Here is a 26,678-nt window from a genome sequence, read left to right as displayed (position 1 = left end):
TTCAGAATTCATAGAGCATTTATTATGATCAAGCTTATCAGCATTTCAGGATGCAACTACCAATGTCTTTGCTGCACCCTTTCTGCCCCTCCCCCCTTTGTATGACCCAAGGTCCACTCCTGCAATGCAGATCAGAGGCACCATTTTTTTTCCTTGCAGGAAAACATGAATTGTGTTGTCGTGTAGAACCTACACCAAAAGCTATACCTGGAATTACCAGTCATGTATTTTGCTCTAGAGAACTTCTGAGATATAAAACCATTTCATTCAACTGTATTTACAGAACACCAGTAGGATAATAAATAAATCATTACATTTATTAAAGCCACATCCTTCAACCCATTCCCACCCCCACCCCACTGGTTTATGGTTCGATATAACAGGACTCTCAATTTGGGTGGCTTTCTTGCGATTAGTGTCAGAAAAAAAGGTATAGGGCTCTTCATCCCTTGGTGCTGCCATTGTCCTGCTTTCCTATAATTTCTGAAATAAGCAGGAATTACCCAGAAGCCAGTGCTTTCATATGGGCTATAATAAATGGCAGAGAAGGAAGGCGTACAAAGGTTCAAAAGTGCATCAAATCTCAATAGTATGAAGAGCACAGCACAAAAGTTCATGATGCCATCTGGTAGGCAACATTTAAACTCATAACTGCATGTCTGTTCTGCTCTCAAGAAAGTGCTGCTTCATACCATTTATTCAAGAGACAGAAGCGACCCCCCCCCCCCAATCAACTATCTCGTGAAAAGTTGTCTTTCCTCATCAGCCCCTCTTCTTCCAATGCCAGTTGACCACCAAGTTCAGTGCAAGGTTTAATTTTAAAAGGGTATTTTGGCTCCCTTCCCCTCCCTAACAGTTTTACTGCATTTGCTTATTACGTGATAAAAAACAAGTTTGCAATTTCTTGTGCCATCTACATTCACAAAAAGGATCGGCAGGTGTAAGTGGCCCTGTTTCACATTGGCTCAAGTCTTCTTGTTATTCCCCAGGGCAATCTCATCTCTTCCGCTTGCCATTTTATCCAGCTGATTCTCTCTGATTTCCCCAAAGAACAATCGCACTACAGCACCCTGGCACCCTTCCGAGTAATTTCATGTCCTTCTGCTGGGGCTGGAGAAGTGGTGGTTTGTGTTGGCAGTCACAAGTCTGTCTGCAGCACAGTGGGTGTGGACCACACTGCCATTTGGGTACCTGACAAAGGCAGGCTCACTGAAGGGAGTCTGACACACCTGGCAGAGTTTTCTGTCTGACAGAGCAGTGGTGTTTCCTTTTAGTTTTACCTGTAGGAAAGGAGAAAAATGAAAAACATCATTGCAAACTGACACATGAACCAACCAACATGGGCATATGGCTTGGCAGACTTTGCCAAGTCAATTGTTTTTGGTGTGCCGTAGTTCCAGCCATATTCTTCAACTCGGCAAAAATTCCTTTCACCAGGGAAACCTGGGGTTTTGAGAGAGAAGGGGCAAACAAAGACCTCTGAATACTTTTCCTAAGCTACAGTTGTGGATTCTTTGGAAGCACCATTGCAAGTAGTGTGCTACACAGCCTCAAATAATGTAGTTGTGGTATGCCCTTGGTCAACAGGTGGTGATTTATTCATATGAACTGTTTACAGCATGATGTGGTGGAAAAAAGATACATTCTTCCCAGTGTCATTGCAAAGGATTTCAACCTAACCAGTTACTGAAGGGCATCTACCAATCACATCTGTACATACAGCTCTTGGCAACATGTTCACGAAGAGTCTGCCTGAAGGCCTTCTGGTAACTTCCTGAACAATAAGACTCCTGAAAGAAGAGGCCCTGAGTTTTTTTGTTTGTTTTTTTGTTTTAACACAGCTAGAAACTAATCTTTCCAGCACAGCTTTGAATGTATCCTTACAGCCCTCATGTTCAACAGCTGCAGACCCCACACATTTGGCGTGTGGCCATTTTATAAACAACGCTATGAAAAAACTGATTTTTAAGACAAACCTGCATTACAGAAAATCTGTAAGCAGGTACCTTTATTTCATGTATCAGTATTATTAAAGTACTTAGTATTGCAAGCACCAGAAAACAAGTATTCAAATCACCTGTTGTCATTTTTTTTTGTTTGTTCTTTTGCAAAGAGGATTTGAAGCAAGGACCTATGGGATGGGGTTAGAGAGGCATTAAGAGCAAAGACATACTTGCCATCAGTGGGCAGGGGAGTTCACTGGAAGCTGGGCACTGCACAGAAGCTTCATAGTCTAACAAATGTCTACCCAAGATCTCTGTTCTGTGTGTTTTTTATTATTTCCTCTACTGTCTAAATCTCAGAGCAGCTTTGCACACAATATGAAAATGGTGACAGGGGATGCAGGATTCATCCTCTTTCCATGCTGTGCACGAAAGCTGGCTACTGGATACTAAAGTATTCCCCACAACCTACTTTTTGCACTTTCATGGTTAAGCAGTAGATTACGTAGCAAACAAGGAAAACTATTAAGCCACCATAGTTAAACTGGCTCACCTAATGAACCATTGGGTTGCATTTGCCACCTTTCGTGTACATAATATGCAGCAGAAGAATGGAAACTGCCACCTAGCAGATTATCACCTGCATTATGAGCCAAGAAAAAACATGATCCTTCCATCAGGACACCAAAAATTCATGGTGACTATTAAGAAATTGTAGCACCCTCATACAGCGGGCAAACCAGTATTGCTTACCTTCTCGTGCTTGTAAGTTAAGTTCTCAGCTTTTGCCAGCCCCAGTGCGATCTGAGACATTCTCTGACCATGGATACTTTCCCTCATTGCTCCAGTCAGAAAAGAGGAGACAAGTTGCACTGACCAGCTGTCAGGGAGAAGCCTCAAAACAAGGGCAGCATCAAAGTCAGCCGCATGACTGTTTAGGAGATCCACAGCAGCCATGACCAGTTCATGTTCTGCTGAGTTGGAATTTAGGTATGTTGTAAGCAGCATATGGAACAGCTTCTGTCGGTAAGGAATGTCTTTGTTTTTGGAATTCCACACACAGTAGTCCTCAGCAGCAGCAAAGTCCTTCAATACATGGACAAGGATATGTAAAGCTTTGTCATGCTCTTCCAGTTTCCCATACAATATTGCACACTCCATATGAAGATCTGAGCCACTGATTTTATCTGCCAAATGCAAACACACTTTAATCAAAGTCCTGATCCAAGCAAAAAGAAAAAAAAGACCATTAAACCCTTCTTGTATGCCAGGCATCAGAAGTAGAAGAAAACGAAGATATTGGATTTATATCCCGCCCTTCACTCAGTCTCAGAGCAGCTCACAGTCTCTTTTTTTTTCCTCCCCCACAACAAACACCGTGTGAGCACTGTTCCCTCTAAGCTGTTAGCGTGAGCTAGCTCACAGACTTTTAGCCTCCAGCTCATACATTTTTGTCTTAGCTCAGGAAGGATGACTCCAGAACACACTAATTTATGCAGTAGCTCACAACTTTAATGCCAGTAGTTCATAAAGTAGAATTTTTGCTCACAAGACCCTGCAGCTTAGAGGGAACAATGCCTGTAAGGTAGGTGGGTCTGAGAAAGCTCTCACAGAAAGCTGCCCTTTCAAGGACAATCTCTACCAGAGCTATGGTTGACCCAAGGCCATTCCAGCGGCTGCAAGTGGAGGAGTGGGGAATCAAACCCAGTTCTCCCAGATAAGAGTCCGTGCACTTAACCACTGCACCAAACTGGCTCTCAAGTAAAAGGATAATTGAAAGTGAATAAGAGTTGTGAGAAAATTTTTCCACTTGTTGGCAGTTGGTGAGCTGCTTATAGGATTTCTGAAAACATTGTTAAATACAACAAGCAGGACTCAGCCCATTACATAAACAGAAAACACTTCAGTGTATACACTGGCAAAGTCCTTGCAATTCCCCACTCTCACCCTTTGTATCTCTCTGCAATGCACTACAGGTCACCAGGAGTAGCAGCTAAAGAGTACCTGGAAAAGTTTTCAGGTAACAAAAAAGCCCCGCTTTTAGGGCAAGATCACAGTCACTTCTGTGTAGTAGAACGCCAAACTATATGTTTGGAGCCAAAATACGTCACATATGCCCAGTTCCCGTTACCCTTCCATTTCAGTAAAGAAGTGAAAAGACTGTGGGATTCAGGCAAATAATTAGTGTTTGGTGGTGGCCACCAGGCCTGCATTTTATAGGGAATTGTCAGATTCCCCAATATGTTAAAGTAATTATTTTAGAACTGGAATCAGCTAAAATGGAGCAGAAAAGAGCATCAGTGCAAGCCATTTAAAATGATTCCACTGCATATTATTTTCCTTCCATTCTGTTTCTGTACAGAGCAGGTAAAACTTGATGCTGCATTATAACCATGTTAGTTAATTTACCTAAAATAAAGCGAGTCCTGTAAAGGTCAGATTCCCGCAGGAGACTCTGCAGCTTCACCTGTGTTTCAAACAGTTCGTTGTTCCTTTCTGCCTCTAGTGATTTCAGGTTTAGCATTTTCTCCAGGTACAGCACCGCTAGGTGGGTGTGGTACTTTTCCTTCTGCCGGTATGAAACAGACAATCCATTAATTCCAAATCTCCAAAAGAAATATCACTAATTATGTCAACAAAATAAGCACTCACAACACATAATCAAGTTAAGATATTCATACAAAATGGTTAATGTGCACAAGATATGGACCGTTTTGCTATGACTGGGCTTGTTTTTTCTAATAACTGTAGAAGAGGAAAATTCCACCAGTGTAGCCTTTCCCATATGTTGTCATGATAGGGAAGTTTCAAAAAAATCACAGAAGCCTTTTGCACCTTCCAAAGTTTTGTTCACTTTAAGATGAGTGGACATGCCTAAATCCACTTCTGCCAGGTGGAACTCTGCCGGAGAACATCTGTGCCCTCCAGGATTTACTACCTTTCTGCAGGGCATATAAGGCAGAGATGTTCTGCCAGGCATTTGGTTGAGGACAGCAACAGGATAACATACAATCTGGCACTCTCACACTCTCCCCCCCCCCACAATAAAATCACAGGAAAATTAGAAATTGTAACTTTTTCACCATCTTGGAATGGATATTGTTTTATCTGGATTTGTTTGGGTTTTTAATGTTGGTTTTTAAACTATGTAATGTGTACATATTGTTGCAAGCTATCCTAAGCCCTGCTTGAAGGGAAGGGGGACCAATAAATCTAATAAATAAATTCCTCTAAACTTTTTTTTTTTAAAGGTAGTCCCTTGTGCAAGCACAAGTCATTTCCAACTCTGGGGTGACATTGCTTTCATGACATTTTCACAGCAGACTTTATGGGGTGGTTTGCCATTGCCTTCCCCAGTCATTTACACTTTACCCCCAGCAAGCTGGGTACTCATTTTACCGACCTCAGAAGGTTGGTAACTTTTACCGCATTTTACATCCTCAGCTGTTAAATTCAGTGGCTTGACAAGGCCAATGTTACAGTAATACAGTTCTTGTGAAGAGTGACATTCTGAAACACAATGAACTATCCTTGGAAATCCTTCTTCCTTGTCACTCACTGTTCAGGGTCAACCATTTAATACACACAGCAGCATTAAAGGCTGAAGCTTCCAATGGCACAAGGGAACAAGCATCCCCATCCCTTTGCCCTAGTGCAAGAACAGGTGAAAACTTAGTGCTGCACAAAATGCTTCTATGGGACAGACAGCCCTCATAAAGAGGGAACAGATGTAAAGAGAAGTGGGTCACTGGCTTGGATCCACTGGGAGATTTCTGCATGAACCAGCATCCTTGCACAAACAGATATATGGGGGAAACTCTCATGCTAGGCCCCTTGCACTACTTTAAACAAAGCATATCCCAAAGTCATTTTTCTATGTGCTCAAGCAATTTGTGGGCACTATAAGAAACAGGGAGGAAAGGACTAGATCTTCCACAAGTAGAGCCATGCTAAGTCCATTTATGTTTCCACTTGCACATTGCTGGATCCAGGCCACTGTGCATACCCCACCAAAAAATCCAAATAATACCTTGGTGGGATTGCAGGAATCTCAGAGCTATTCAAAGGCAACCATAGAACAGGATAGACTTATTTCAGCGATCTACCCTTCAGCAAGTGCCACAGCAGCTAACACCAGGACAGATGGGATCCAAGAGCTAATATTGTTATAATGTAAATAATAAACATCACTCTTGTTTTCTTTATGTGTACATCATCACCTTTAGCTTTCCTATAGCCAGCCTCCTCCCTCTACTAATACAGTACCGGAACTTTGAAGAGATAAACAGGAGAAGTCAAATTTCCAGGTTTACCAAAGGTTCCTCAGTCTAGAGAACAACCTGCCATTTGAGGCTATGGAGAATATCAGACCAGTATAAAAGCTCCATACACCAGTATCTGTTTGGATTCTACAGAAACCACCCCTACCTCCAAAAAACTTACCTGTATTCTTCTTTCTAGAACTAAAAACTCTAAATATTTTACTAGTGATCTGGGGTATTTGTTAAGGCAGCTCATAACATCATCTGGATTAAAACTGTTCTCCTGTTCTTCTTCCTGCGGCCTTCTGGTAAAAATGTATACGCCAATCTAAAACGAGATACATTTCAGAAATCAAGGACTATATCTGTATATATCACATGCACAAGTTGACAATTACTAATATCTTTTGTTCCTCAATTTGCCAAAGGGATTATTACTATCTATTACTTTTTATGCCCACCCTGCCACCAAGGAGTTCAGGATAGCGTACATGACTCTCCCCCCTTCCTCCATTTTTATACTCCCCCAAAAGCTGTGAAGTAAGCTAGGATGAGAGACCATTATAAGCCCAAGACCATTCTGTGAGTTGCATGACTGAATGGAGATCTGAACCACAGTCTTAGCCCAACACACACACACACAATTGTGTGGCATAGTGGTTTTAGAGAGTGTACACATGCATGTCCCTTTTTAACTCTACGCTAATGACTGGGAATGAACCCTGGGAGCTATGGTGCAGCAATGTACTTTTTTGCAATTGGGGAAAAAGCACAACATTCCATCTTTACATAACAGGTGTTTGGGAGAGATGGAAAGACAAGAGATAGTTATGCTGATATTTATCTTTTTAAGAACCTGCATGGATGGGAGGTCACACAGCACAGTTTGAACATATAAAACTGAGCAGGGAGGGAGGAAGAGTCAGGAAGGTATCATAGAGGGAAGTATGACAAACCATACTTCCTGGATCAACTGAGCACTTCATTCTACATACTGATCACAACGGGAATACTCTGGAGGGTAGTAACTACCCTCCCCCAGTACAAGTCAGTATTTTGAGTGTTAGGGAGACCAAGTTTGGCTTTCTGGCAACAGAAGAAAAAATACATTCTAAACATAACAGGCTATCAAAATAAGGCAGAGCACTTAAAACTAGGGCATTAAGTCATTCATTTTGAACATCAGCCTTAAATTCACATTCATTTCAAAACAAATCTGAAAATCCAGTGAATGAATGTGTGTGGGGACTGCTACAGCTCCTCTTTGGGGCTGCCTTTCCACAAACACCCTCACCACTTGGTGGGCATTCCACTAACTCTGCATTATCCCATATCTGGTTCTTCATTATTACTGCATTTCTGTCCAGACAGCAGGATGCTGGAACTCCATATGAATATGGACCAAAGCATTTAATAAATAAGAGTAAGACAGTGTGTGATCAGGCATTTTGCATCAAGCAGCCAAGCAACAGCAGTTTCAAAACCCAGCTACAAACCTCCTCACTTCGCTGTAGCAACCATTCGGCATACTTCCAGACCAGCTCATGGTCTGAGCAGGAAGTAAGGAAGTCCACTATGTACTCATAGAGGTCTGTGCGTGTAGAATCCTGAATGTCTCCATTGACAATTTTTACCCATAACTGAAGAAGAGAAGAAGAAAAGGTGTCAGAGCCACCCCTTGGCAATTCACATTCTTTAAAAGCAAATGTATAATACTATTTTTCCTTGGATTTGTCAATCAACCTAAGTTTATCCCACCCACACAGACTTGATAGAAGACAATGGAAAGTGTTTCCTGGTTGCTAGGCAAGTGCTTAAGGTAGTTGCTCCCTTTTGTACCAGCAATGGAGATCTTAACGAATAACTTGATGTTACATTCAATACGTGGGAAACACACACACCCTCTCAGTGTTTAGAGACACTAACCCCAGTTGTGTCATCCTTAATGGTGAGTGTTTCTCCACTAAGAATTGTTACATAGGGTGCCTAAACATGGGGGAGGGGGGGAACTGTCCATTCCAATGGCTCCCCTGCTGAACACAGCTCTGTTCTCATTCCAAGCTACATACTCTATGGCCTCCACACAACTTACTCAGAAGTTCAAGCCTTTATTTGATGCAATTCTGGTTAGACAAAGCAAAGCAGACAACAGGTGTGAAAAGATGTTAGGGGAAAGTCATTCCATCTTGAAATCTAGGCTGTTCATGTGTATGCCCTAAACTTTCTTGGACTGCCTTTGAAATCATGTGGTGAGATCAGCTCTCCCTAGTCCATTTACAACCCGCAGGACCATTCGGGAGGGGGTTGGGAAATGGAAAGGTTAAATCCTCAGTACAATTTGCAGATATAAAAGAAACATCCAATATAATGTTCCTCTACATTCAGTGCAATATGCAGCAATTATTCTGTATTTAGATTTGCGGTGTAATTTTAAACAGAGTTACACTCTTCTAAGTCACTGATTTTACCCTTTCTGTAACTGTTTAGCATTCCACTAGCCTAGATCTCTCCAACAAAAAGGCAGACCAAACATGTATACAGGAAAACTTCTTCAAGCCCGGCTGAACAGCTACTGGCTGTTATGTGTGGCTACAATAAGAACTAGAGTCAAGCAGGTCTACCAAGAGGGAGAGGATGTATGGGAGAGAGAGGAAGTCAGCCCTGCTTTTTAAAATGAAGTCTCCTCCAGGTCTTTTAGATAGAGAAATAGAAGGGGAAACTATACCTTGTTCCTGGCTTCAAAAAGCACAAAGGATTACTCACAGGCACTTGAGTCCTTACTGTTATCAGAATGTCGATGCTTGCTTTTATGCACTGACTTATAAAGACCACCCTCAATTCCCGGCTGCAAGGCTGAATTCAAGGGTGTGAGGGCCCCCAGCTACTACTGTTCTAAATCCACACCCCAAGATAACAAAGCAGGAGGCTTATGCGGTTTAGAGATTTGAGTTATGTGAGATGTGGCTTCAGTCTGACCTGCAGTGCTGCTGCATCTTGACCGTTCGAATGATACAGGAGTCCCAGTGCAAAAAATCTATGAAAAGGGATATGAAACGGCAAAAAGCCAAGAATTACTATTTAGCATTTATCAAGCATAAGATAAATGTTATCTATTTACTTCATAACCCAAGTTTCTCCCCAACTTGAGTGACTTATAAAGTGCCTTATATCTTTTACAGTTTCACAGGGCCTGTAAGGCAGAGATGTTCCGCCAAGTCTTTGCATAAGGACAGCGACGGTTGCCATGCGGGCACCTTTCTCCCCATCCCACCCCGTTGGGGGGGGGGGTTTCCTCCCATCCCCGATGTAATGACCGCGAATCTGAACATTAGCACTTTAAATGAGATGCCTTTGGGGTTTGTAATTTGTTTTAATGTAACTTGTTTTATCTTTTCAAATGTATGTATTTTATTCTTGTGTTGTACATTGCCCAGAGTCCAGCACTGCTTGGGATAGGGTGAATCCATAAAATTGAAATCATCATAATCTCTCCTCCTTTTTCTGCTCACAGCAATCCTCTGAGCCTTGTTAGGCAAGGAGTGCATGGCTGCCCCACGAGCTTCCCTGGCAGAGTGGGGATTCCTTCTCTGGCACTGTAACCCCTACACTACACTGGTTCTTAATGAGGCTCTAAAGGCAGGAAATGGATCCAGCCAGGCTTTTCACTCAATCTTGCCCAACTCTCATCTTTACCTATGTCTCACATGGCTTTTGCCCAGGCAGGTCCCATAATCCCCAATACAGCCTTTTGCAGTGGCCCTCCTTTTGCCACCAGCAGAAAACCCAGCATAGACCAGGGATCTCCCAATCTTAGCACCTTTGGATTTTTAGAACAGGTTGGGGGCACCACTGTAAAATGGATGCCAAATAGTGTGTTATTGGAGGGGGGTGTGGGACAGAGAGAGTGGCCAACCACAAATAGCATCCATGAGGGTGGGGAGAGTCACAAAACTCTAAGAAGTTCCAAGAATCACTGATGTAGGCGAAATGCTTACTTTTCGTGCTTTTCCAGCCACGTGGCACTATCTGCAAGAATACAGAAATTCTCTGAGGCCAGCAAGTCTAGAAGGCTCTCATGATTGGCTTCTGCATAGAGTTTCAATAAAGCCGTATCAACATCTTCCTTGTAGCCATTTGCAACATCAGTGCTGCGTACTTCGTTCAAGTAGCTCATAAGAAATTGTTTGCATTTGGCAATCTTCTCCTGGTCCCCCTGGGTTAGCTGGTTTAAGTCGGCGTATTCGTGGAGAGGAGGATGAGACCGAATGAAGGAAGAGGAAGCAGGCAACAGGAAGGGATAGAGAGAGATCAGCTCCCGGACATCAAGCTGGCCGCTTCTGCAATTACAGTGTCAAACTAAATGAAGCAAAGAGAAAGAAAAAGTATACAAGAGGCGCGCACACCACACACCCACACACGTACACCCACACACAAAGGGATGCCAGATTTTGTATGCAGATTATAAAATACTTGCGCAATTCTAGCACTGTCCTAAGAACTTTTAAAAAATCTTCATCATATGAAATGCTATAATACAAGTTAACATTCAGAAAGCCACTTCTGTTAGCTATTCAATTACCATGCCATTTATAGATCTCAAGGAATAAGGAACAGCTTAATCAAAGACAGCAGAATGGGAAATTCTACTAAGGTTTCCATAACAAGTAGTAACGTTATGACTCAAAACCTAACCTGAAAATCCCACTGAAGCAGAAAAAGAGCATTCGCACATAAGACAGTTTCCCTTCTGCACTCAGATTGTTCAAAAGCATTCCATAACATTTTCGAGTGACTCTGAAGTCTGCACGTATCTGGAAAAGCCTCTTTGTGTTGTGTGTGTGTGCCTGCATGGCTGCAGGTCTGTTCAGTCCCCTTGTAAGAGAAGCGACATGTGAAATTCAACGTATGTAAGCTAGATTATGTGTGATCCTTGCCTGGCAAGTAAGGAAATAAGGACTGGAGGATACTGAGCCTTTGGACATCGGGGTCTTTATGTGCACATATGGGTTATATGTTATAGTCACAACTGGTGCTGAAGTTTGTAACTCCCTTGTGCAAAATATGTATTTGTTCATTGCATGGTCCTGTGTTTGCAATTCAACAAAGCATTTTCACACTGAAAGTTTTTATTCAGTGTGGGATGTCAAATGGTCAAAGATCAGGCACCCAAAGCCAGCTATTTAAGAGGGCACATGCAGTGAAGTTCTTCAGTGTTAATCTCTAACTATCCAAGCATTAAAAATGAAAATGTAACTTGTACAACGTATGTAGTAATGCACGGACAGATGGACTGGGGAAAATGTTTGTTATAGTGTTATGGCATCTGCGTTTGCTACAGTTTTCATTCTGAGCACTGTATCAAGCCTATTCCTAGGCAATTAGAGCACTGGATGTCAGCAGCTGGTATGTGCCAACATAAAGCACTGAGAATGAATGCTCAGAAAACAAGCTTTCCTCCTCCCCTGAATGCTGGTTGAAGAAGCTGGGGAAATGGAGCTGACCCCAAATCAAGTCATAAGGAGCTGACCCATCACCAGTTAAGAATTACCTGAAAAGTTCTTTTGCTTCTAGGAACTGAAGCTGTGCAAACTGTATAAAGCCTGCTTGCTGCAGGATTCGCTTGTACATTACCTGCAACAGAAAAGCAGAAGAAGGACATGTTCACTTTCAGACACTACTACATGTTACAGATTCCATGCACCAATGCTATTTCAAGTCAAGCTTGATTCCAGCTTCTGATTTACTTTCCACCCATACTGCTTTATGCAATGAAGAATCAAAGAGCTGGAAGATGCCAGCAGACACTGCAAATGAAAAGCCTAGAGTTCCACAGAAAGTGACTCAAATTCTTTGCTGAAGAACAAGAATTATCTGCAATTGCAACACATTTGACACTGGCACTTTAATTGTCCCACGGAGTCGGGTGAATAGTCTTCAAGTATTTCAAGCTGGATATGGACATGATTAACCGCAAGCACTTTTGAATATTTATTCCTTGTACTTTATACCTTGCATTTTTGACAATATGCTATAATATGTAATTACATGTAATAATGTGTGAAGATGAGGTGTCCAATTATCTATTACAATTTTGAAGTATTTTTCATTAATTTTCCATTATTTTTCCACAGTTTTTTGTTGTTGAGTAGACACTAAAAAGCAGGTCTACCAGCCAGTCCCAATTAAGTTTTTGGTAGGCTGCAAAATGCAATGCATAGGAGGATGCCTGCAATGAAAATTGCTACAGATTTCTCAAGCAATTTATAGAAGCATCTCTGGGATCACAGCTTCAAATGCAGTAAGAGTCTTACACAGAAAGACATTTCAAATATGAAACAGGAATGAAACAGGAAATACCCTGTGTATCTAAACAGGTGAACACACATATTTTGCAGCATGCACAGGCAATGGAAAGTAGTAACTTGGTCATGGCATATTAGCACAAACATACTGCAAAATGTATGTCCTAAATTTTTTACCTCTGGTATGCACATTCTCTCCTACACAAAAGTGCATTCCACATTGTTCAGAGGCTGAATACACAATTTGGAAGTAAACTGCTCCAACACAAGATGCATCATGAATTCACAGCAACTTCCCAGTTTTTATGTAGACATTCTTTATTTGACTAATTTGAACACAAGCCTTACTGAACTTTTACATCTCTGCTTCCCACCCCCTGTGATCTCAGCACCATCATTTTCAAGACTGCATCAAATTTATAAATGCATATTCAACATTTATTAAGGAAATAATAAACTTTCAGTTCTTAAAAAAAAGGAAATGATCTGCCATCTTTTTAGCCCACCCTTCCTCCAAGGAGTTCACTATTCTCCCTTTCCCTTTCATCCTTACAGCTGCCTAGGTGGGCGACATTGAGAATGTGTGACTAGCCCAAGGTTGTCTAGTGAGCTTTGTAGCAGAGCAGCACTCTGAACCTGGTTTTCTCAGACCCTACTCTGACCCCGACCCCCACACCATGCTGCCTCTCTCTACATGAAAACTAATGTAGTGTCAGGATCCATATTCTATCTCCTGTCATGCTTTTCTTCATATCATTATCCTGCTATGCAGAATATTATGCCTATGTGCCGGTTTTTTGAAGGCTATTGGAACTCCCCCAGCGGAGATGTTACTGACCGCCTGGGAATGCAGGGGGACACGGAAGCTGAGAATAACTTTCCTTACTCAAGAGATAAGAGGGTGGGTTATCTGTGAATTGTGTTGTAAAGAGTTAGACCTTTAAAGGTTTGGGGGTGTCAAAAGATATCTGGGCTAGGGTCAGCATAGTAATTTTATAACCAATTCCCTTTAGACTCTTTATCTTTTCTGAACAATTACAATTTGTTTAGTTACAGGCCAGAAAAAAAATTCAAAAGTAGCATGCAGATTGAGTTTTATATTACTTCTATTCCAATGTTCAGTTGTAGAGACAACAATATTTTTATCAACACAGGTTTGTTGGCCTCTCATATCAGACAGGGCCTGCGCAGCAACATGGTGATTGCTGCTGGATCAACCTCTTTTAAAATATTTTTTAAAAAAGAGAAATCTAAATATAGCCTTTTGATTCATGGGATGCTCAAACAGGTCTTGGATTATATCGTCTCCAAAATCTTTAAATTGCATGCTCCATAATTTCCACCTAGCACTGAAGAGGGAAATTGCTGAATTGCTAAAATGAGCACAGCCATTAAAATAAATTGTTGGAACATGTTATCAAATAGCTCTCCAATCCATTCTTAAACTTAGCCAGCCTATATCATGCTGCTGTTTTAACGTCCATCAGTAGCAACATATCTTGATGAATAAATATATCTTCCTCCTTTTGAAGACTGTGCTTGATGCTAACTGCTTAAGTCCAGCAAAATATTCTAAAAAGGATCCACACAAAATTAAAACACTTTTCTGAACTCCAAAAAAAAAAATGAACCAGAGCAATATAAACTTTTTCTAAACAAAACCTTGTCTGACCTCATGCTCATAATTTTAATCCAAAAATAGCAACTGACTTCACAATATACACTTTTAAAATATATTTTTACTTGAGGAAAGGGAAGAGCTGTATGTGGCAGGACCTTGACTTGCTCCAGTCCCGTGTTTTTGTTTACAAAGTCTTTGTTGGGAAAAATGGTTGTTGCCACACGAGGCCAGTACAGCCTGTGAAGAATATGCTATTTATTTATGCTATAGTCTGGAACACTTTTACCAGGAAATGTATCTCATCAGACTTAGCGGGACTTGTTTCTGAACAAACATGACTAGGATCAGTTAATGAATAGACTGGCTTCAAAAAAGAAGGACCTTCTATAGAGGTCATGTATCAGATTCAGTTACACTTCCTAGACTGTTGTTTTTATACAAGACTGGGGGGAAATTAACACACAGAATTATTCAAATAGGCACCAGAAAAATTTCTAAAACTGAACTGGTGTATAAAAAATGTTCAGGAAGAGAGATTCAAAGAGTACAAGTTGAGAAGCTTTAGCAAGTACTGTTGCTTGGAGACTTTTGGGGACTATTAAAAGAACACACATAATATTCTGATTTTAGAATAGAGAATTCTCTAGCCTGGAAGCTTCCAAGCAGCTGCCCTTCAGCCACAAACCCACTAGGGGGCTCAGGAGAGCCACTACACTAAGCCTTACATTTGCAGCCAGGATCCTTTTTATATAGAGGTTTTCCTGAAATTTGGGTGCCTGCCGACCTGCAGCAGTTTCTCTCTGGGGTTCCTCACTTCCTCATTTCCCATTTGCTGTCCTTCTATGTTTTTCTTGTCATTTCTCCATGCCTTCTCAAGCCACTTTTGATCTGATTTGAGAAGAAACAATAGGAAAACCGTAGAAAGATAACAAATGGCGAACAAAGATGTAGGGAAGCTTGGAGAAAAAGCAATATGTCTTGACGCTCACACTGGAAAACCTCTGTGAAGAAGAGACCCAGGCAGCATGACAGTAACAGAAGTTTACTTTGCAGGATTACTGATATAGCATATGAAGCACACGGAACAACTGATAATGCACTTATCATCATCATCATTTCTTGAACTTGCTAAATCTCCTAAGTAAGGCCGACTGAAATCACCAGGACTGGCTTCCAGGTGGTAATATTTCCATCAGCCTGAGGGGGCACAAAGTACTACCTTTCTGCCAGTTTCTCATCCAAGCAGCATCACCAAACACTATCTGAAGCAAGCACAGATCAGAGTTTGTTTACTTCATTTGTACTTTGCTTTTCTCCCTGTCGGGAACCCAAAGCAGCTCTCATCGTTCCCCCGTCCTCTGTTTTATCCTCACAATAACCCTGTAAGGTAGGTTAGGCTGAGAGAGTGTGATTGGTCCAAGGTCACCCAGCAAGCTTCCATGGCAGAGTGGGGATTCACACCTAAGACTCCCATATCCTGATTTGACACACTAATCACTACACCACGCTGGCTCTCAGAAGCTCACCCCTCCCCAGTTTCTCCAGTCCCTCTTCTTAAAATGCACCATCCAATCTTAGCTCCTCAGCTGACTCATCAGAGCACATCGTGCCAGAAACACAAAGAATGAGATCTCTTTAGTATTAACAGCATTTCAGGGCTCCAATTCTCAGAGGGATCTTCAATGAGATTTTTACATCTTCACAGCTTGCCTCCTACTCTACCACTTTCATGTATTTAAAAATACTTGACAGACCTGAAATTTTTCTTTTGGAATATTTCTTCGCGCTCCCCTTGCTAACACCAGAGCTTCTTCGACTCTGTGGCTGGCCAAAAGATCCTGGATCTGCTTTTCCAGTGGTAGCGGCACCAAGATGTATACTCCTTTAGTGGTCGCCACAATAACTTTGCCTGGATTTTTTTTAAAAAAGAAAGAAATATGCCATTTTTATTGCTTACCACAACAGAGAATCTCCAGGTAAATTTAAATATAAAAGGCAATGAGACGCCTAAATGGCACATTTTCAATGTGAGAAATACATTACTGCACATTCAGTACAAGCCCATGATACCTACCTCAAATCTGTCTACCTCAGATCAGGATGGCTGTGTATGTCTTCTTTCTCTGAAGACCAGGGCCTCCTGCCCTTAAACATGCAGCACAGTTCAGTCAGGGCTGGTTTCAGGTTTTGGAGGGCCCTCAGCAAAGGGTGCCCAGGGGCTCTCTCCCCACTGCTCCGCCCACCACCAAGCTCCCACTTAAACCTCCTTTCCTGACCTGCCTGCCTGCCTAGATGTCCTTCTTCTGCTCTTTCTCCAGTGGCACTGGGCAGCATAGAGCTTGGCAGCGGCCCTGCTGTTGCTGCCCTCAATGATGCTGGGTGGTGCATATGGCAGGAAGCATGGGGAGCGAGTCAATAAGCAGAAGGAGAAGGGGAAGGGCAAGGCAGGCATATGGGCAACAGGTTGGTGGCAATGGGCTCCACCAGAAGCCATGGGCCCTGACAACTGCCTCACCTTAGGGTGTTTTGATGTGTACAGTGTCTACAATTCAGTTTAGAGTATAGTACAGTATTCTTCATCCTGCCTCATCCCAAGCACTTAATACAATCTGCCAAATTCTGTAAGTCACAAATTATATAATAGCTACAGCAACATAAATAGGCAAAACATAATTACAAACACACTATTTTGCTCTTATTTTTCTCTTATAACTGTCCTAAACATAGACAGTAAAACATTCAGGTGTGAGATTCTTATAGTATGTTTCCTGGGTCTATGCAGACTGACTACTGTGGCTGCTATCGAACACTACACATATCATTCACATGTGAAATGTCCAGGCACCTGGACAGAGATGGCTCAGCAATGCTGATGTTGTTAGACCTGTCAGCGGCGTTCGACACGGTCGACCATCAGCTACTGACCTGTCGCCTCACCGATGCTGGAATTCAGGAGTTGGCCTTGAACTGGCTTTCCTTCTTCCTCCAGGGTCAGGGACAGAGGGTGGTGCTAGGAGACAAACTATCCTGGCGACACCCATTTATATGTGGTGTGCCGCAGGGAGCGGTTCTTTCTCTGATGTTATTCAACATCTACATGCGCCCCCTCACCCAGGTTGCCCAGAGGTATGGGCTGGGTTGTCACCAGTATGCAGATGACACCCAGCTCTATCTGCTGATGGGCAGCCAGTCCAACTCCACCCTGGAAGATCTGCCTGCAAGCTGTGGCGGGGTGGCTCAGGCTGAGTAGACTGAAATTAAATCCGACAAAGATGAAGGTCCTGTATCTAAGTTGCCAATGTCCGGGACCGGAGGTCCGTTTACCAACCTTCGATGGAGCCCTGCTCATGCTGGCACCCAAGGTTAAAAGCTTAGGGGTGCTCTTGGATGCCTCTTTAACAATGGAGGCCCAAGTAGCTGTCACTGCCAAGTCAGCCTTTTACCATATGCGGATGGCAAAGCAGTTGGTCCCCTTTCTTGAACACGATGACTTGGCAACAGTGACCCATGCAACGGTCATCTCGAGACTGGATTACTGTAATGCTCTCTACATGGGGCTGCCCTTGTCCCAAATCCGACAACTTCAACTAGTGCAGAATGCTGCAGCCAGGATGTTAATGGGAGTTCCTTTACGGGAACACATCCAGCCTGTGCTGAAAGTGCTGCACTGACTACCGATAAGGTACCGGGGTCACTTCAAGATGCTGATCATTAAAGCCCTATATGGCCAGGGTCCTGCATACCTTAGGGACCACCTTTCCCTGCACATGCCCCAGCGAGCACTTTGGTCCGAGTCTCAAAACCTGTTGACAGTTCCCAGCATCAGAGAAGCAAAGCTCAAAACAACGAGAGCCATGGCCTTTTCCGTTGCTGCCCCTAGCTGGTGGAATGAGCTGCCGGAGGAGGTTAGGGCCCCGCAAGAACTCTTACAGTTCCGGAGGGCCTGCAAAACGGCACTCTTCTGCCAGGCATTTACATGAATGGTAACATCTGCAGCAATGGGAATGGCCCATAAGAACACCACCAATGGCCTACTTCACTATGCTACGGCGATCCTGAGACCTCTGAGTATAGCTAACCACCAGAATTTAAATCGCTGTCTGAAATTAGGATAGTAGCACATGCAAATGTTTTAAATTGTTTTTATGTTTTATTGTTGTTTATTGTATTGGTCACACTGATGTGTTTGTGTCGCCCCTTGGTTTGTGAGCCGCCCTGAGCCTGCCTTTGGTGGGGAGGGCGGGATATAAATTAAATAAACAAACAAACAATATAATAATACGCTTTTGGCAAGCCTGTATTTTCACTGGCAATTAAAAAATGTCTTTTTCACATGCCACAGTACAAAGCTAACTATACCTTCAAAGTCTTGCAGGATATGACCCTCCTTAAAGGCCAGAGTCTGCTTCTGCTGCTGGTCCAGCATGCTGTGAACCGTGATGAACTCCTCATCAAGAGCAACTACATAAGGAAAGCAGAGGGCAGCCCCAATCACGTTTTCTGACCAGTGAACAGGAGCCCGCTGGGAAATGCCATCAACAGTTGCAAACATACCTGCAAAATTTGTAACAGAAACAATGAATGAGAAGGTTGTTATCAAACAGCTGGCTGATTACCTGGCTGTCAAATTCTTAAAAGGAGCAGATTCCCTATTGTAAAGACTAAGAGCAGGAAGGAACAAGAGGATAATTTTTCTTACGTCTAAAATATCTTAGAATTTAATAAAATCCTCTTATGGTTAGAATGAAGATCCCCCCCCCCATTTTTTTGCACATTTCTGGTTACTAACACACACCTATCAAAACAAAGTGGGAGTCCAGTAGCACCTTCAAGACCAACAAAGTTTTATTCAGAATACAAACTTTCACATGCATACTTACTTCATCAGACAATGTAATGGGGCTCAGTGAGCAGAGCTACTTATAGCTGGTGGGCAGTGGTTAAGAATGCAAAGTGGTACAAATTTAGAACCCAATAATAAAATAGTGAAATTAACAAAATGAAAGAACATTTGGTCTGGATAGCATTTACATGGGAAACCAATAAAACAGTAACATGCCAGAATGAGGCAATAAATGTTGTCTGTTAATTGCTCTAATTGTTTATTACCCCATTCCATTGTCTGATGAAGTATGCATGCATATGAAAGCTTACATTCTGAATAAAACTTCGTTGGTCTTAAAGGACTGGACTCTTACTTTGTTTTACTACTTCAGACCAACACAGTTGCCCACCTGGATCTACATACATTTCAAGGACATCCATCAGTACCACACAAAAGTGGCTCTCAAACTGAAGATGAGAGGACCCAAAAATGGGCTGAGAGAGACAATTACATGTACCTTGCAAAGCAAGGAGGGAGGACTTAGAAGGTTCAAAAAGTTTGAGGACCACAACCATAGAGACAAACAAGGAAAAATGATATGTTAAGTGTCTGTGCTTTGGCTGCATGTTCTAACCATTAGAAGGAAAGCTGTATTCAAGAACACTCTGAAACCAACTCTGTGGCAGTCCTGAACACAAGGGGGGCGGGTCATGTTTTAAAGGGTTTTCTATTCCTTCCAGGATAATGCATAGAGAACATCACCTGTGCATCCATACTGAAAGGCGTTAGATTCTTCACACACAAATCCCACTCTCCTTGTTGTCATCTTGTTAAGTGAGGGTAACATTTTGATTACTGTATTCTGGGGCAAGTATATATACACCAACATCATGATCATTAATATGAAGGTGAAGAAAAGGAATAAATGAAGCTGCACAACACATGTGAAATTTGCACAGAAAAAGGCTACATGTTTCTTAAGACTACCTTCATCAAAGCTGTATAGACTGCAAACAATCTTGATAAATAACTGAAGTAAAATATGAATTCATTTACTGGATTGGTCCCCTTCTGCCAGCAGCCAATTCAATGCCTCTGGAAGTTTAGAAGCAGGACTTTTCCATGTTTGCTCTTGGCCTCTGATGTTTACCATAAAGAACAGCAATTTCAGCTTCCTAATACAAAGTAAGAGGGCAAGAGTGAACTCTCACCTTGGTAACTTGTCTGTTTACTCTGTGTGTCGCTGCTCCAATTTCAGGGACAGCTCAAGATTTTATGTGATGGCAGCATTTGAAATTCCAAAAGTCCTACTACAGTCAACTACACTAGACATGGACTATGGCTGAATTCAGACCACCAGGCCTCAGTTTGGGTAGGATCTCACAGGAGCAGAGCTCCGGAACCTCTAAATTTTATTGTGCTCTTTCTTTCTTATCCCCCTCCCCAAATACTTGCTTCTGGGCTTCATTGTTCAACCCCCCGCACTGTGAGCATTTTGCTGAACTCTAAATCTCTAATGTAACTAACACGAATTTGAGCAGACTCTGGAGGATGGTGGAAGACAGGAGGGCCTCGCATGCAGGGGCGGCCCGACGCCCCATGGCGCCCTAGGCAGACTAGCTGCCTGATGCCCCCCAAGCGCCCCTGCGCCTCCCCACAGCATCTCCTCCTCCTTCGGACTCTTTCCCACTCTGTGCCAATTTCAACACCAGAACCAGCTGTAGGACCACGTTCCAGCTCTCTAAAGCCCCCCCCTCCCTGGCCAAACACTCGAAATGCAGCTAAAAACACACCGCGGGGCCAGGACCCACTCACCATCCCTCAGGAAGAGCATCCTGAAAGGGCGACCCCCGCTGCCACTGACTCCTCTCCCATCCAGGAAGTGGGGAGGGGAGGATTCAGTGGCAGCGGGGGTCGCCCTTTCAGGACGCTCTTCCTGAGGGACGGTGAGCGGGCCCTGGCCCCGCGGCGCAGTTTTAGCCACGTTTCGAGTGTTTGGCCGGGGAGGGGGGGATTTAGAGAGCTGGAATGCGGCACTAGAGCCGGTTCTGGTGTTGAAATTGGCATGGAGTGGGAAAGGGTCTGAAGGGAGGGAGGAGGAGGCGCGGCAGGGAGGGGGGGAGGTGAAGGAAATGGAGGGGCGGGCGGCGGTAGTGGCGGGGGCAGGGGAGGCAGGCAAACTAGGTGCTTGCCTGGGGCACCAGGAGGGGGGGTGGGGAACCCAATTTGGCGCCCCCACCCTCCCGGTGCCCTAGGCAACCGCCTAGTTTGCCTAGTGGGAGAGCCGGCCCTGCTGGCATGACTTTGTCCATGGGGTCGCAAAGAGTCGGATTCAACTGTGTGACTGAACAACAACAAGATGTGACAAACTTTCTAATATTTTCTCCCACAAAAAATGGGAAAATAACCAAAACATATAAAGCAGGCAGATGGAAATCTTCATCATGCCACTGTGGTCGCATAGGAGTAAGTATGATGGGAGTAAGGCTTTATTATGACAATTATAATTCAAGAAGCATTTTAAGGCAGAAGCTGAGCTGATATCATTTAGCACACCTTTCGGTGATGTCAAGGGTGTGCGGCATATGCAAATGAGCTGTGCTAATGAACTCCAGCACGTCTTTTTCTATGAAATGATCCCTGCAGATCACCTATTAGGTCTGACACAGGAACTCTCCACAGCCAGATTTAAACTGCATGTTCAAATGCACACATCTCGCTCCAACCCTTATGTCGTCCTCCAGCACCTTCCTGCTGCCTTAAAAAGCTACAACTCCAAAGCCCTTCCCTATTGCCTTTCCTGGCCATCTAAAGAGCCAGCCATGGAGCACCAGGGAAGCGCCTCCCATGCACTTGAGCAGTCTGACCACTCGTCCAGAGCACGCACAGCTCATCCCTCTTCTGGCAGCGGGGCAGGTGCTGTCTGACCGCCCCAGGGCACTTTAGACTGTGCCGGCTTTTTTTCTGAGCTGGGAGGCTGCCCGTCTGTACCCAGCCTATGACTTAGCATCCTGATTCTCTCCTTGGCATACTTCACAAAAACACCCTTTCTTCTGCTTGTCCATCATATGGAAAAGAGATGTCATCCCTTGAGAAGTGGATCAGGGCTTCTCAGACTTTTGCACAAAGGATCAAAGCTGACTGAAGCAAGCTTTGTTCTGTCATGAAGAAAAGCATCTCGCCCACCACCACCAAGGACAGAAAAGACACACACACCCCCAACACATACCTGAAATCTCTTCATATGTGATGCAACAAAAGAGCTTTTAGCCTCACCTAATCCTCCAGGTCCAGCCAATAGGAATTCTTGTCTGCCTATTCTTTTCACAATTGGTCGTCTCTCTTCACTGGAGTAAGGAAACAGATCCTGGGAGGCTCCAGTATTGTAATTCAGTATAATGTACTGGGTGGTGAGGGCAAGACATAAGTAGTGGCCATCCACAGCCACAGCGCAGGGCTGCTCCTGAGTAAAAACCTCCTTCACAATCTGGACTCTGTCCTCATATACCAAGAACAGCTGGATGGTCCTCCGTTTAACTGAAACAATACACACCTCAACACAAAACGGGTCCCCACTCACAGGGTTCTCATTCAACGTGAACGTCACTGCTCCCTTGATTCGTGCCCCTGTGGGGATGGGTTCTAAGTTCATCATGTTCACTAGCATGATGGTACTGTCACAAAGCACCAAAAGCCTGTTGAGTGCTGAAGCCGCTTTTAACTCGCCCACAGCCTTCCTCACACTTAGGTATTTATGCAGCTGTTTGGTAACAGTAAAACTTGTTTTTTCATCTGGTGAGTTCTTTTCTTCCAAGAGGAAGTGATAAATGGAACCGTCATTGGTTCCGATGTAAAGGTTCTTCCCACAGCATTCAATGCATTCAATATTGATCCGAGCTTTGTCACCCATCAGCATTTCCCGCTCAACTGCGGGGACCAGCTTGAAGGCCTTGACACTCATTGCGCTGCCCAGATGGTCTGCAGAGAGAGAGAGAGAGAGAACATTTTTACACTCAGCCACTGAACAACATTTAAAATTAATCAGTCCAGACTTTCAGTTTACTAACATTTCCAAAACCAGGTGCACTTTCTAAAAACAAAGAAAAAAGAAAAAGAAAACACAGAAGTTCTGACAGTCACAAAGGGGGCCCAATGCAAGTTGCACTTTGTTGCTCTTGAGCGGCTGCTGGAAATTCTCTGTACATGATAAACATGTTGCTGCTGCTATCCCAAGCCCCTAATGAACCTCGATCTCTGCCTCCTCTTCTAACTACTGAGCTGTTCACAGTCTCAAAACACCAGAGTGACATAACTGCATCATATTCCATTTTAAACATACACATTTATCTGACTCTCTAACAATGGCAAATTCTTCCCTGTTTTCATCTAATATGTGCCCACGTTAATTATATATTATGACTTCAATCCTAAAGCCTCTTTTCCAGGAATCAAACAACACTAAATAACATAGGACTTACCTCTGAGTAGTTTTGTTCCTGTAACTATTTGGCATTTTAACAGAAAAGATAGTATGGATATAAAAATCATAGATTAGACCAGGTTTGATTCCACAACATGGTACCTGTGGATATCACAGCATCCACTAACATCTTTCCTGGCACCCGCCAAGTGTTTTAAGAAGGTGGGCAGGCCACAAATCCACCCCCCCCCAAGGTAGACACAATTTTGTTTTTTAAGTAGGACACTGATTATTGCTTGTGACAAAAAGCACAAATCCCACTGTAACTTCTAGTACATACGTGCTGAAAGTCTTTGCATTCATTCTGTAATGCTGATTATATGCAAAGTTGACTGTAAATCCAGATAATAAAAAATCCTTTTATTCACCACAGTATTGATTGTTTCTATTTTCAACTCTTACTATTTCCTTATGTTCCCAATTTGCAATAACTAAGATACCTTAGGGGGCAGAAACTGCTGTTCCATATCTATAATTGCATATAAGTCCAGCTTGAAGAAGAGCCAGACATTTACACTTTTAAAATTTAATTAATATACCAAACGTAATACTTTTTATATTTGAAGTGTTTTCCGCAAATGACTTCAAACTCTAAGAGTAATTATATATAAGAGTAATCAGTATATTACAGAATAAAGTATGTCTTAAATAGGATGGGCAGTGCCACAACCACAACTCAGTATTACAGCACCCACACCAGTGACAAAGTAGTTATCAAGAATTGCCAAACACAACAGATCTATTTTTTGAGTCAACTGAAGTTTCTTTGTCCAGAACAGAACTTCTTTTTAGGTTACACCACTTCTGCACAGTGGCATGAGCCATTATAAAGATTCAGCCAACAGAACAAGCTACAGAACTTAAGTAGATGTTTTTGTGTTTAAGAGCTGGTCATCAATTGTGAATAAACAGATCTCTCTCTCTCTCTATCTAATCTTTAAACTGCAAGACTATGACACACAAGTATTATCATGTTTCAGGAAACATTCTCAAAATTCCAAAGTTAGCCTATTAACAGCATTTCCAACTTTTTGCATTTTTTTCCCAGCAGCAGCCCCTTTGAAATTAGGAGGGTATCTGAAGGAGACTAACTGTTCGTACACTTCCTGTGACTTTAGTCTTGTGAGATGCTATTCATCTTAACACTATTAAATGTTATTTGGGAGCTCAGTCCAGATGTGCTCATCTCTTGCCTTGAGTCCTCTTTTATGGTGAGAAAGGCAAGATATGAATATTGTATTAATAAATAAATGCACTAGCCTGCCTCTCTTTATCCTAAGACTATGGTAGTAAACAGGGTCTCAGATAAACCAGTTCCATCTTCTCATAACTGAATATTCCTCCATACCAGGGATGGCCAAATTGTGGCACGGGAGCCTCTTTCATACATTTTGTGTTGCTCTCAAAGCTCTTGCCGCCCTGTTGGCTGGCTTGGAGAAGGCATTTTAATCACTTCTCCAAACCAAGCCAACTTGGAGAATGCATTTAAAGTTGCTTTCCTTCCACCTCTCTCTCCCCAACTATTTGCTCTTCCTTCCTTCCTGCTCTCAAACATTTCACGTTTATTCTATGTGGCTTTTACATTAAGCAAGTTTGGCCATCCCTGCTCCAGACATATAAAAGTCCTTCTATGTTAAAAAAAGGAGCAGTGCAATCCCAACTCCTGAAGCTAATGGGTTTAGAAGAGCTTTCAGTACAGTCTGTTTAACACTACACACTATGTTTCAGGTAGAAAGCTGGATTAAAACCCTGCTTTCTATAGAGGACCACATGAACTCAGGTAGATCTACACAATACTAGTTATCACTGCACTACAGTGATCATTTGTGACTATATTCTCCTAACCACCAAGATATGCGGGACTGCAATACATCCAGCCACATGCATCTCTAGTAGGGTTGCCAAGTCCAATTCAAGAAATATCTGGGCACTTTGGGGGTGGTGACAAGCACAACTGAACTCCAAAGGGAGTTCTGGCCATCACATTTAAAGGGTCCACAAAGCTTTTAAATGCCTCCCCTCCATTGAAAATACTGAAGGATAGGGGGACCTTCTTTTGGGACTCATAGAATTATCATTTTGAAACTTGGAAGGTATTCTGGGGATGCTATGCTGCAAATTTGGTGGATGCTATGTTGCAAATTTGGTGCCTCTACCTCAAAAAACAGCCTCTCCAGAGCCCCAGATACCCATGGATCATTTCTCCATTATACCCTATGGCAGGGGTGGCCAATGGTAGCTTTCCAGATGTTTTTTGCCTACAACTCCCATCAGCCCCAGCCAGCATGGCTGATGGCTGGGGCCGATGGGAGTTGTAGGCAAAAAAAAAAATCTGGAAAGCTACCATTGGCCACCCCTGCCCCATTGGGAATCGGTCTCCATAGGGAATAATGAAGTTCCCAGCAGATATTTCCCTCTCCCCCCCCCTTTCTGATGACCCTGAAGGGGGGGAAGGCCTCCAAACCGGGGGATCCCCTGCCCCCACCTGGGGATTGGCAACCCTAATCTCTAGACACAGGTTACTAGGCCGCTTCATATAAGATCCTTTACTCCAGCCCCAAAGACACATTTTTACCCCTCCTGCCCCCCTCCCCGCTTTCAGAAATCTGAAAGTTCCCACGTTATTCCGTGTCAATAGCACTACGCAGACCAGGCTTACAGATGTAACACCTTTATCTTTTTTTATATATGTATAAAAAAAGTCCTGGTGCTTCTGGAGCCACCCGCATTTGCTGCAAGAGAACCCTCGGCTATTCCTTTCTCTCCCACCCACCAAGGGCCCGCACGCACTCTTCCAACAGAAGAAGACCTGACATTTCGTTGCATGGCCGGCCCGGCCCAGGCCAGGCCAAGCATTCCCAGGCTCCGGCCCCGGGGAGCCCCGCCGCCACGCCCACCCGGCTGGGGGGAGTAGGCAAGGCGGCAGAGCATTAGGCTCCTGCGGCTGCCCCGGCGCAGGTCAGCCTCAGGGGTGGGGAGCCGGGGCCAGCGCTGGGCAGGTGGGAAGGAGGGCAGGGGACGGTGACTCAGGCCTGCCTTCTTACCCGCTCAGCCAGCTCCCTCGTCCCGGCAAGGCCAACCGGCCCCTCTCGCCCCAGGCCCGGCCGTGTCAGCGACTCTCCCGCCACCGTTGCGAGCCAGCGCAGCTGCTTCTTCCTCCGGGGGCGGCTCCCCGGTCCTTCCGGTCACAAGGCAGGCGCCATTCACTGACAGGCTCCTCCTGACGCCTGGCGGAGGAAGAGAAA

General features: G+C 43.6%; 1 protein-coding gene across 1 annotated transcript; it reads right to left on the bottom strand.

The window, feature by feature from the left end:
• Positions 1-26,678, bottom strand: TGFBRAP1 (transforming growth factor beta receptor associated protein 1). The gene is made up of 12 exons (XM_060233789.1): positions 26,478-26,678; positions 22,230-22,931; positions 18,488-18,682; positions 15,883-16,037; positions 11,754-11,836; positions 10,201-10,542; positions 9,182-9,239; positions 7,702-7,845; positions 6,387-6,533; positions 4,353-4,512; positions 2,697-3,130; positions 1-1,280 (listed from the first exon to the last, which is right to left on the bottom strand). The coding sequence occupies exons 2-12, from the start codon at positions 22,912-22,914 to the stop codon at positions 1,092-1,094; spliced, it is 2,592 nt and encodes an 863-aa protein (XP_060089772.1). The 5' UTR covers positions 22,915-22,931; positions 26,478-26,678; the 3' UTR covers positions 1-1,091.

The sequence above is a fragment of the Heteronotia binoei genome, chromosome 3 (assembly GCF_032191835.1).
Source record: "Heteronotia binoei isolate CCM8104 ecotype False Entrance Well chromosome 3, APGP_CSIRO_Hbin_v1, whole genome shotgun sequence".
NCBI classification, from domain to species: Eukaryota; Metazoa; Chordata; class Lepidosauria; order Squamata; family Gekkonidae; genus Heteronotia; species Heteronotia binoei.
Note: the sequence above shows the minus strand (reverse complement) of the source record. Positions and strands in the feature narration are given on the sequence as shown.